At 44.7% G+C, this 12,138-nt stretch overlaps 1 protein-coding gene across 1 annotated transcript; it reads left to right on the top strand.

Annotated features, from left to right (window-relative positions):
- The first annotated feature begins 468 nt into the window (after nt 1-468).
- Nucleotides 469-1,434, top strand: LOC119843812 (olfactory receptor 52B2-like). Its single transcript, XM_038373699.1, has one exon. The coding sequence runs from the start codon at nt 469-471 to the stop codon at nt 1,432-1,434; it is 966 nt and encodes a 321-aa protein (XP_038229627.1).
- The last annotated feature ends 10,704 nt before the right edge of the window (nt 1,435-12,138 follow it).

The raw sequence follows: 12,138 nt of genomic DNA, 5'->3' as shown, positions 1-12,138 counted from the left end.
CACCATGTTCCTCTTATCTTTAGGGATGTGTTCTTGTACCACTCTTCTGGAATGTGATTGCGTGAGTGCTCTGTGCCCAGCACCTCTTAGAAATGTGTGGCTTTGAAATGTCAGCCCTGTGCTTGCCAGATTCTGTGAGCAGGGCCTGCCTCTAGCTCACAGCCTAATTTTGCTTTATATCAAAAAAGTTTTGACCGTTACTTTAGCCCAGGCCTCAGGCCTCATACTAGGCCTCTAATACAAGGACTTATGTCTCAGACTCTCTTCCTAATATAGTTCCACAGTACGAGAGTATTTCTGGATTTATGGTCACACATGACAGGCAGCTGTCACACAACAAAATTTTTGACGGTATCTATGATTCTCTCAACAAACGCATTCCAGTCGTAGCTGACACTCTAGTTCTCACTAATTTTCTCTTTTGCTGTTAGTTACTGGAAACTGAATAAAAGATCCAAGCAATGGTAAATGATGCTAGCTGACAATCGCACCTTTTTTGCCCCTGTGACCTACATCCTGACTGGCATCCCGGGTACGGAGGAGTCTCATGTCTGGATGGCCATCCCCTTCTGTCTGATGTATGTTACAACGCTTTTTGGGAACTCTCTCCTACTATTCATCATACTAACAGAACAAAGCCTCCATGAGCCCATGTATCTATTTGTCTCCATGCTGGCCGTTGCTGATCTGCTTTTATCTACCACGACAGTGCCCAAGATGCTGGCTGTATTCTGGTTTAGAGCGGGGGAAATTACTTTTGTTGGCTGCCTGACCCAGATGTTTTTCATCCATGTCAGTTTTATTGCCGAGTCGGCCATCCTGCTGGCCATGGCATTTGACCGGTACGTTGCCATCTGCAACCCCCTGAGATACACCACCGTGCTAACCAAGTCGGTGATCGGGAAGATGGGGCTGGCGGTTATCACAAGAAGTTTCTGTATCATTTTCCCTCTCATCTTGCTCACAAAGCAGTTGAATTTCTGCAGAAACAACCTCCTGCCTCACACCTATTGTGAGCATATGATCTTAGCCCGACTGGCCTGCGATGACATCAAAATCCACGTCTGGTATGGAGTAGCTGTGGCTATTTTAGTAATTGGTTTGGATATTATGCTCATTGCCGTATCTTATGGGTTGATCCTCAGGGCTGTCTTCAGGCTCCCCTCCAAGGACGCTCGGCTCAAGGCTCTCCGCACCTGCGGCTCCCACCTCTGTGTCATACTGATGTTCTACGTGCCGGCCGTTTTCTCCTCTTTAGCACACCAATTTGGGCACATCATCCCAGGTTATATTGTAAACCTACTGGCCAACCTTTATGTGCTCATTCCCCCCATGTTAAACCCCATCGTGTATGGGGTGACAACAAAAGAAATTCTGAAACGGGTGATCAATGTCTTTTATCTATGCTGGAGCAGATGCTCCATGCTGAGCTAAAGGAGACAACAGAATATATGTTGGGAGTTGGAAATTAAAGCCAGGTTTCATTTGAACTATAGGGGTGTTTTTACTACGTACTTACACTGTGTAAGCTAGAAAGCTGGTCTCTCTCGCCAACAGAATTTGGTCCAATGAAAGATATCTCCACCCCCACTTTGTGTCTCTAATATTCTGGGACTGACATGGCTACAATAGCATTGTGCAAAACCAGAAAAAAACAGCCAGACCAAGTGAATCTTGTTTTAAGTTGAAGAGAAACAGCAAAACAAGAAAGAACATAGGTAAACGTCATTATAGAGAGAGCACAGCATGTGCATCTCCTGTCTGACAAGCTGCATCCGAGCTGGACTCTTAATGGCAACAGAAAGCAGCAGCCAAGGGGGCCATGTCATGGGCCAGTGGGAAGTGCACTGGGCTGCACATTGGGAGAGAGGGGTTCTAGTCTTGGTTCTGCCACCAACCACCTGTGTCACCTTGGGAGAGTTTCTTTCCCCCTCAAACTCCTAAATCCTTTTCAGGGTCACAGTTTTGCAGGCCTTAGTCCCCAATTCTGTAGCCAAGGCCTGTGTCCCACGGACCTTGCGTTTTGCTGCCTTACGGCACATTTTGCATGGATGGGCACAGCTTCCCCAGGCTGATCTCACTCTTCCCTACATGGGTGTCTTTGTGGGGGTGGCTGGGTGGGAGAGAGGTCAGAGGATGCTGTGGCCTGGTGCAGTGGGTGAGGGGTTCATTTGCACATGCTCTCCGGTCGACTTTGGGAGAGAGAGAGAGAGGGAATAGAATCATGTGTGCGTGACTAGCTGTTTCTTCTCCTGTGCTAAAAGAATGTTTTGCCACTGAGGAAAACGTGCTGACTCCTCCTGGGTCTTGGAGGCTTGTTTGTCCTTCTGCTGGCGTCTCACAGCATCCAACAAAAATGCTGTGGGAATCTATTTTCCTTTTATTCTCACCTTCCATTCCTGCAGCTGTTAAGAAGAAATGTCTCATAAGAATGGTGTATACTGGGTCAGGGCAAAGGTCCACCTAGCCCAGTATCCTGTCTTCTGACAGTGGCCAGTGCCAGGTGTTTCAGGGGGGTGAACAGAACAGGGCAATCATCAAGTGATCCATCCCCCCTCATCCTATCCTGGTTTCTGGCGGTCAGAGGTTTTGGGACACCAACAGCATGGTCTTGCATCCCCGACCATCTTGGCTTATAGCCAAAATGGACCAATCCTCCATTAATTTATCTAATTCTTTTTTAATCCTTTGGCCATCACAACATTCCCTGGTAATGAGTTCCACAGGTTAGCTCTGTTTTCTATGAAAAAATATGCCCTCTTGTTTATATTAAATCTGCTGCCTATTAATTTTGTCAGGTAACCCCTGGTTTTTGCATTCTGTGTATAAGTAAACATTTCTCTATTCACTTTCTCCACAACAGTCATGACTTTATAGACCTCTGTCATATCCCCCCTTTGTTGTCTCTTTTCTAAGCTGAACGGTCCAAGTCTTTTTAGTGTCTCCTCATATGGAAGCCATTCATTACCCTTAATCATCTTTGCTGCCCTTCTCTGAACCTTTCCAAGTTACACAATCCTTTTTGAGATGCAGCTAGCAGAATGGACACACTATTGAAGGTGAGGCTACAATCTCTTTATTGGGTGGTAACAACTAATTTAAACCCCATCCTTATATACATGTAGTTAGGATTATTTATTCCAGTGTGCATCATTTTGCACTTATCAATGCTGAATTTCATCAGCCATTTTGTAGCCCAGTCATCCAGCTTTGTGAGATCCCTTTGTAACTTTTCTCAGTCAACTTTGGATTTAACCATCTTGAATAATTTTGTATTCTTGCAAACTTTGCCACTTCACTGTTCACTCCCTTTTCCGGATCATTAAGGAATGTGTTGAAAAGTACTGGTCCCAGTACAGATGCTTTGGGGATCCCGCTGTTTACCTCACTCCATTGTGAAAATGGACCATTTTTTCCTACCCTTTGTTTCCTATATTTTAGCCAGTTACAGAGCCAGGGAGGGGGCTTCTGTCTTATCCCATGACAGCTTACTTTACCTAAGAGCCTTTGGTGAGGGATCTTGTCAAAGGCTTTCTGAAAGTCCAAATGCAGTATAGCTACTGGATCACCCTTCTCCACATTCTTGTTAATGCCCTAAAGAATTCTATTAGCTTGGTGCGGCATGATTTCCCTTTACAAAATCGATGTTATCTCTTCCCAACATAGTGTATTTATCTTTTAAAGCCATTGGAAATATTTGCTGCTAGCAGTCACAGATGGGTTATACGCCACTCTCATAGGCAATCTCATTATACCATCTCCTCCATAAACTTACCCAGCACACTTTGCAGATGAGGAAATTTTTCTGTGCAGATGGGGCTCGAGGGGGACTGATAGATCAGGATGGGGGAATCCCGCTTGAGGCTGCCCACTCTGCAAGTGTGGAGCCAGGTTGGGGAGTGGAGGCAGGTCAGGGACAGGTTTCATAGATTCATAAATGATTAGGGTTGGAAGAGACCTCAGGAGCTCATCTAGTCCAACCCCCTGCTCAGAGCAGGACCAATCCCCAACTAAATCATCCCAGCCAGGGCTTTGTCAAGCCTGATCTTAAAAACCTCTAAGGATGGAGTTTCCACCACCTCCCTAGGTAACCCATTCCAGTGCTTCACCACCCTCCTAGTGAAATAGTTTTTCCTAATATCCAACCTAGACCTTCCTGTGATGGTGCCCCCCATAAGACTTTATGGAAATATGCTTATGAATGTATATATGACATAACTGGAATATGTTTTATGCTACATATGCCATGTAACATATATCTGCAAAGGTTATGATCTACTCAATATATTCATCCTATTTGTATGCATGCGTCATTGTTGTATTCAAAGTTATGAATATTGGCTGTATACTTGTTTGATTTTAAATAACTTTAGTAAGGCATTTGGTCAGCTTCTTTAGAAAGGAATTTGCAAGTTAAGTGCCCAATCAAGAAGCACTTAACGCACAATGGATCTTGGAAGGCTCCAATCCACATAAGAAGTTGTCCTGGAGACATTCAAGATACCATGTGGGTGATGGCTGCTGCCTGTAAAAATTGAGTCATGCATGGACATGTGACTTGCCCATGTGACTCCAAAACTCATTTTGTGGCTGGATTCTACACAGGGGGAGGAAGGGGTGTCCACCCACAAGAGAAAGTCTATTAAAACCCCTGGGAGACCCCTCCATTTTGTCTTCAGCTGGCTCAAGAGAGCCTTTCCACCCCCAAGGATACCTGAAAGAAACTGGAACAAAGGACAGTAACTACAGGGGGTGTGAGTTATTGCTGGATCCAGACTAGAGGGAGACCAGTCTGTAAAAGGAAGCTTACTGGAATTCCCATGAGGGTGAGGTTTTTATCTGTATTCAGTTTTCTCACTGTATTAGACATAGTCTTGCGTGTTATATTTTATTTTGTTTGGTAATTCACTTTGTTCTGTCTGTTACTACTTGAAACCACTTAAATCCTACTTTCTGTATTTAATAAAATCCCTTTTTATTTATTAGTTAACCCAGAGTATGTATTAATACCGGGACGGGGTGGGGGCAAACAGCTGTGCATATCTCTCTATCAGTGTTATAGAGGGGGAACAATTTATGAGTTTACCCTGTATAAGCTTTATCCAGGGTAAAACGGATTTATTTAGGGTTTGGACCCCATTGGGAGTTGACCATCTGTGTGTTAAGACAGGAACACTTCTTAAGCTGCTTTCAGTTTAAGCCTACAGCTGTTAGGAAATGTAGTTCAGACCCGGGTCTGCGTTTGCAGCAGGCTAGCGGGTCTGGCTCAAACTAGGCAGGGAACTGAAATCTCAAGCTGACAGGGCAGGAAAGCTGGGGCAGAAGTAGCCTTGACACATCAGGTGGCAGCCCCTCAGGGGGTTTCTGAGATCCAACCCATCACTCTCCCCCACTGCAACTTGAGAACATTGCTCGTTGTTTCATCATCTGCCACCACTGAGAACAGCCAAGCTGCTATGAAATCCCCCCTCACTCTTCTCTTCTACAAACTAAATAAGCCCAGTTCCCTCAACCTCTCCTCATGAATCATCTGTCCCAACCCCCTAATCATTTCTGTTGCTCTCTGCTGGATTCTTCCCAATTTGTCCACATCCGTTCTGTAGTGAGGGGCCCAAAATTGGACCCATTACTCCAGATGTGGGCTCACCAGTGCTGAATAGAGGCGAATAATCACTTCCCTCGATCTGCTGACAATGCTCCTGTGAATGCAGCCCAGTATGGCATTAGCCTTTTTGGCAACAAGGGCACACTGTTGACTCATATCCAGCTTCTGGTCCACTGTAATCCTCAGGTCCTTTTCTGCAGAATTGCCAATTAGCCAGTCAGTCCCCAGCCTGTAGAGGTGCATGGGATTCTTCCATCCTAAATGCAAGATTCTGCACTTGTCCTTGTTGAACCTCATCAGATTTATTTTGGCCCAATCCTCCAATTTATCTAGATCACTCTGGACCCTATCCCTACCCTCCAATGTATCTACCTCTCCACCCAGCTTAGTGCTATCTGCAAACTTTCTGAGGGTGCAATCCATCCCATCATCCAGATCATTAATGAAGATGTTAAACAAAACCAGACCCAGGGCAGACCCCTGGGGCACTCCGCTTGATACCAGCTGCCAACTAGACATTGAGCCGTTGATCACTATCCATTGAGCCCTATGTCTAGCCAGCTTTCTATCCACCTTATAGTCCATTCATCCAATCTATAATTTTTTAACTTGCTGGGAAGAATACTATGGGAGACTGTATCAAAAGCTTTTCTAAAGTCAAGCTATCTAAAGCCACTAGCCATCACCTAGAGCCCCGAACTAAAACCTCTCCAGCCTATCATCAGGGATCTACAACCTATCCTGAAGGATGATCCCTTATTCTCACAGACCTTGGGAGACAGGCCAGTCCTCACTTACAGACAGCCCCCCAACCTGAAGCAAATATTCACCAGCAACTACACACCACACAACAAAAACACTAACCCAGGAACCAAACGCTGCAACAAATCCTGGTGGCAACTCTGTCCTCATATCTATTTAAGGGACACCATCATAGGACCTAACCACATCAGCCACACCATCAGGGACTTGTTCACCTGCACATCTACCAATGTGATACATGCCATCATGTGCCAGCAATGCCCCTCTGCCATGTTGTGAAGTTATTTACATAATTTGGGACTGTATAGATCACTGTTGCAACCAAGGACCTGTAGTGGCACCAAATCTTGTATAAAGGGAGTCAAATAAGGTGTCTAAGATAAGGTTATGGTTTGCTGGCTATATGTGTGTATCATTTTTGTAGTTAAAGTTATGAATATTGGCTTTATTCTGTCTATATTTCAAACTTATGTTATGCTTCTGGGTGATACCCCAGACAAGTTGGTGTCAGCTCTGCCTAGCCTGCTTGATGGCCCATTAAGGACCATCCTCTATACAACTGACCCATAGACTTACCCATGTGACTCCAAACTCTATTTTGCTGTAATTTTCCACAGTAAGAACAAAGAGGTGTCCTTACACCTGGACTAGAAAAGGCTGATGTCTCATCTCCATCTGGTCTTCAGTCTTGTTTCATACCTCTGGAGGAACTTTGCTACACTGAAGCTTTGAACCAAGGACTGAAAGACCCATCCCAGCTATGGATGTACTCCGGAAACTTGATTTGAACCTGCAGTTTATTCCATCACTGCTACAAGCCTGAACCAAGAACTTTGCCATTACTGTATGTAATTGATTCCATTTAACCAGTTCTAGCTCTCATCTATATCTTTTTCCATTTATGAATAAACCTTTAGATTTTAGATTCTAAAGGATTGGCAACAGTGTGATTTGTGGGTAAGATCTGATTTGTATATTAACCTGGGTCTGGGGCTTGGTCCTTTGGGACCGAGAGAACCTTTTTTCTTTTACTGGGTTATTGGTTTTCATAACCATTCGTCCCCATAATGAGTGGCGCTGGTGGTGATACTGGGAAACTGGAGTGTCTAAGGGAATTGCTTGTGTGACTTATGGTTAGCCAGTGGGGTAAAACCAAAGTCCTCTCTGTCTGATTTGGTTTGCCTTGGTGTACATAGAAACCCCAGCCTTGGGCTGTAACTGCCCTGCTTTAAGCAATTTTCCTGAATTGGCACTCTCAGCTGGGTCCCGCCAGAACCAGCATAGTTACAATTGTACATTGGACAAACTGTACAGTCTCTATGCAAAAGAATAAATGGACACAAATCTGACATCAGGAATTACAACATTCAAAAACCAGTAGGAGAACACTTCAATCTCCCTGGTCACTCAATAACAAACTTAAAAGTGGCAATTCTTCAACAAAAAAACTTCAAAAACAGACTCCAATGTGAAACTGAAGAACTGGAATTAATTTGCAAACTGGACACCATCAAATTAGGTCTGAATAAAGACTGGGAGTGGATGGGTCATTACAAAACCTAATTTTACCTTACTAATTTCTCCCTACTGTTACTCATACTTTCTTGTCAACTGTTTGAAATGGGCCACCTTCATTATCACTAAAAAAGTGATTTTTCCTCCCTTGGTATTCTACTGATAATTAAATTGTCTCGTTAGACTGACCCCCTCCCCATCTGGTAAGGCAACTCCCATCTTTTCATGTACAATGTATAAATATATCTGCTACTATGTTTTCAATTCCATGCCTCTCATGAAGTGGGTTCTAGCCCACGAAAGCTTATGCCTAAATAAATTTGTTAGTCTCTAAGGTGCCACAAGGATTCCTCATTGTTTTTTCTGATACAGACTAACACGGCTACTACTCTGAAAGATGCATCTTGTCCACCACTTCCCCCAAATCCACAGAGCCAGTTATCTCACCATAGAATGCAATCAGGTTGGTCAAGAATAACTTGCCCTTGGTGAATCCATGTGGGTCTGTCTCAGGGAGAAGGAGGCAGGCAGAGAGTTAGTCACAGACCCAGTTACACACCAGCTCCTGGTAAGTTGCCTCTCGCTCCCTCTGTACATCACTGAAGGACAAGAGAAAAGGATCCTTCCTTTCTCCCTAGGCCAGTCCTGTAACCCCATGGGAAAAGGGTCTGCATGACAGGGAGATGTAGACCCTGGATAACATCTGTGACAGGATCCACATGGTCCAGCCTGCGACCGTGGGACTGCTGTGTCCCCTGAACTCTCTCCAGCCTGGGGTGTCCTTCACAATGTCTTGCTACTGACCAGCAGGAAGCCCCTCCAGGTTTTGTCATCAGCACAACCACATGTGAAGCCCCATACCCAGCTAGATTGCATGAATGCTCTCAGAACCACTCATGAAACAAACAGGGAAAGGGACCAGCCAAATCCCCCCGGCTCCCAGCCTTGTACCTCAGGCATATACCATGTTACACTACTCCAGATGAACAGTGCAAATCTATTATTTCACCACTTCATGAATGGAAAATGGAAAGTTTTGCCACAAACTTCATACAAATTCACTGGTAAAGATCAACAGTAAAACAAATTTATAAACTACAAAATATAGATTTTAAGTGATATTAAGTGATAGGCAAAAAGTCAGATTAGTCACCAAAATAAAATAAAATATAAGCACGCAGTCTAAACTTTCAACTCTATTAGACTGGGTAACAGCTAGATTAAGAAGTCTTTATCACCCCACTGGATATTGCAGTTCATAGTACACAGATTTCACCCTTAAAATCTGAGCCAGTCCTCTCTGTGGGAGTCTTCAGTCTTCTGAGTGTCTTTGTTGCTTGCAGCAGAAGAAAGGCCAAGCATGGGGCCCCTCTGTTCTGTTTTATTCCCTCAGTCCCTTGTGGTTGGAGAACCCAAGTTCAGGAATGTCTGGGGGCATTGCTGAGTCTCCAGGCAAGGTTGACCAATTCCCCTGGTGTGGCCTAATGCAGGTGAGACACTGAATTGTAGCTCTGTTGAGGGAAAAGCTAATATGTGCAGAGCTGGCACCTTTTGGCGCCAGCCACTGTTTGTGCAGCACAGACCGCAGCACATTTGGGGAATCGTTTCGGGCCTTGAAACTGTTCAACTTGTTTGGCGTTCTCTGCTATGACTCGGTCTGATGCCAGTTCGCGGGGGGGGGGGAGACCTTGGGCGAATTTCCTGTTTCAGCGTCTGCAAATGGATTATGCAGACATGCCCAAGTGTTCAGGATTCCATCACCTTCTCGTTATAGTGGACCAGCTATCTGGGTGGCCTGAAGCGGTACCGACGAGGAAAGCAGATGCGAGGTCTGTAGTTAAGTTTCTAATGAAGGATATTGTACCTAGGTTTGGTGTTCCTGAAGTTATAGATACAGATCGAGGCTCGCACTTTACTACGAAAATTTTGGAGGAACTGTATAAATGTTTGGGAATCACTCGACAATTACATACTCCGTATCACCCTCAGTCTGCTGGTCAGGTGGAACGCATGAACCGAACAGTAAAGAAAATGATAGCAAAGTTCTGTAAGGAAACTGGACTTAAATGGCTGGAAATCCTGCCAATCATCTTATGGCATATAAGGCGGACACCGCGCATGCCCCTAGGCCTGTCCCCATTTGAGGTGTTATTTGGTAGACCCGCTTTAATTCCAGGAACCTACGTTCCAGCACATGCTAGTCTCTTGGATGGTGACGAAACTCTGGCCAAATATGTTGCTAGGTTACAAAAGGAGCTGATTGATAATCAATTTAAAGCTCAATTGTGTCAAACTGCACCGTTGGGATTGCAAATTCACTCATTTAAGCCAGGGGATTGGGTTATGGTAAGAAGGATTTCCCGCACAGACCCCTTGGAACCTAGGTGGGAGGGGCCGTATCAAGTTCTGTTATGTACTTATTCTGCTTTAAAGGTTGCAGGAAAGAGCTCGTGGATCCACCACAACTATGTTAAAGCAGCGACAGCGCCTCCCCAGGACCCGAGTGATCCAGCGTATGAACCATTCCACGGATGAATATTACAACCAACCCGTGGACCGAACCCTCCAATTACTGGAATCTTCACAGCCCACCAGGACTTCTTGTATTTCTCTTTTGGACTTGTATATTGGGAATAGGGGTTTTTGTATGGTACCGGGGCGGATGTTATTATTGGTATGGTTGGCCCGGGGGCTTTTCCCCCTACTCCCAAGTCCAGTACAAGGGTGGGCAGGTAATAGTTTTTTGAATTTGACTCGGGCTATTACGCAGAATATAAATCAAACACAATGTTAGATATGTATCCATACCCCCACATATATTAGTCAAGGAATTCCATTGGTGGGGGTCCCTATCCCTACTAATGAAACGCGGTTGTCTACATTATGGGCTAATACTACCTTTCATTGGAATATCACTATTCAAACATGGTCTATTGACATGGTGGCCCAGGGCAATTATGCAATCTGTGTTAGAAGAAATTGGAATCCTGAAAATGGGAATTTTGTAGGAACTTTTATGGGGTGCAATCGTACTATCAAAATTAGTTCGGGGATGGCAACCGTTTCAAATTATTCAAGGGCCCCTTGGCCCATCCCTGAAGGATCAGGGTGGTATTGGTTGTGTAACCACACAGCCTATAAAGTTCTTCCAGTAGGATGGTATGGTACCTTTTCCCTAGGAGCAATAATCCCTGCTGTAACAGTTTATCAGAGTCTAACACGAAAAGAAATTCGCAATATAGTATGGAGGGATCGGCAAAGTATCCCTTTTAATTCCCTTATCGAGCAGCCCACGGGTTTTCATTCCTTTGCGCGCTGGTTTCTGCCATGGTTAGGAGTAAGTGAGCTAGAAAAAGCTATAGTTAATATATCTGCTGCTTTAGAGCAGATGGCCAATGCCACTGCAGATGCTTTATCTGCCCTCCAAACTGAAGTCACACAATTATCTCAAACAACCCTGCAAAATCGCTTAGCATTAGATTACCTCCTCGCTAATCAGGGTGGGGTATGCGCTTTAGTTAACTCCAGCTGTTGTGTTTTTATAAATCAACACCATAGGGTAGAGACTGATATCCATATCCTCAAGCAACAGGCGACTTTATTTCATCATATCAGTCTTGATAATACCAGTACTGGATTGCAGGAAGTATGGAATTGGCTCACATCATGGATGCCGGATCTCGGGGTCTGGGGAAGACGTGCTCTGTACATGTTCATATTGATTGCTGTTTTCTTTGCCGTGTTATTTGTATGCCTTCAATGTTGTAAAATGTGTTATTCACAGTTATTAGTCCTTCATCGTGGTTACTCAGCTCCTATATAGTGTTAACTGACGTACAAAAAAAAAGGGAGGACTGTTGAGGGAAAAGCTAATATGTGCAGAGCTGGCACCTTTTGGCGCCAGCGACTGTCTGTGCAGCACAGACCGCAGCACATTTGGGGAATCATTTCGGGCCTTGAAACTGTTCAGCACAGACCGCAGCACATTTGGGGAATCGTTTCGGGCCTTGAAACTGTTGTCCTTCCTGTCTTTGTGGTATGTGAGGCACGTTGTGTAACAGCATGTTCCGTTTTAATGATAAAGTTGTTGACATTCTCAGAACACGAGAAAGCACTCACCAGAGAGTGGCTGAGGATGGGGTGAGGATGGAATTCATTGGTTAAGGGTGCTGATGCACGAGGGCAGCACGCGATGTCAGATGGTATATAAGCTTTGCATAAACTGTATACGGTGTCCCCTCCTGACTAGCGGGGGG

The sequence above is a fragment of the Dermochelys coriacea genome, chromosome 1, assembly GCF_009764565.3.
Source record: "Dermochelys coriacea isolate rDerCor1 chromosome 1, rDerCor1.pri.v4, whole genome shotgun sequence".
Lineage (NCBI taxonomy): Eukaryota > Metazoa > Chordata > Testudines > Dermochelyidae > Dermochelys > Dermochelys coriacea.
This window is presented reverse-complemented; position numbering and strand designations above follow the sequence as displayed.

Excerpts from the sequence above, each read along its gene's own strand:
- LOC119843812 (XM_038373699.1), top strand. The coding sequence starts at position 469 with ATGATGCTAGCTGACAATCGCACCTTTTTTGCCCCTGTGACCTACATC.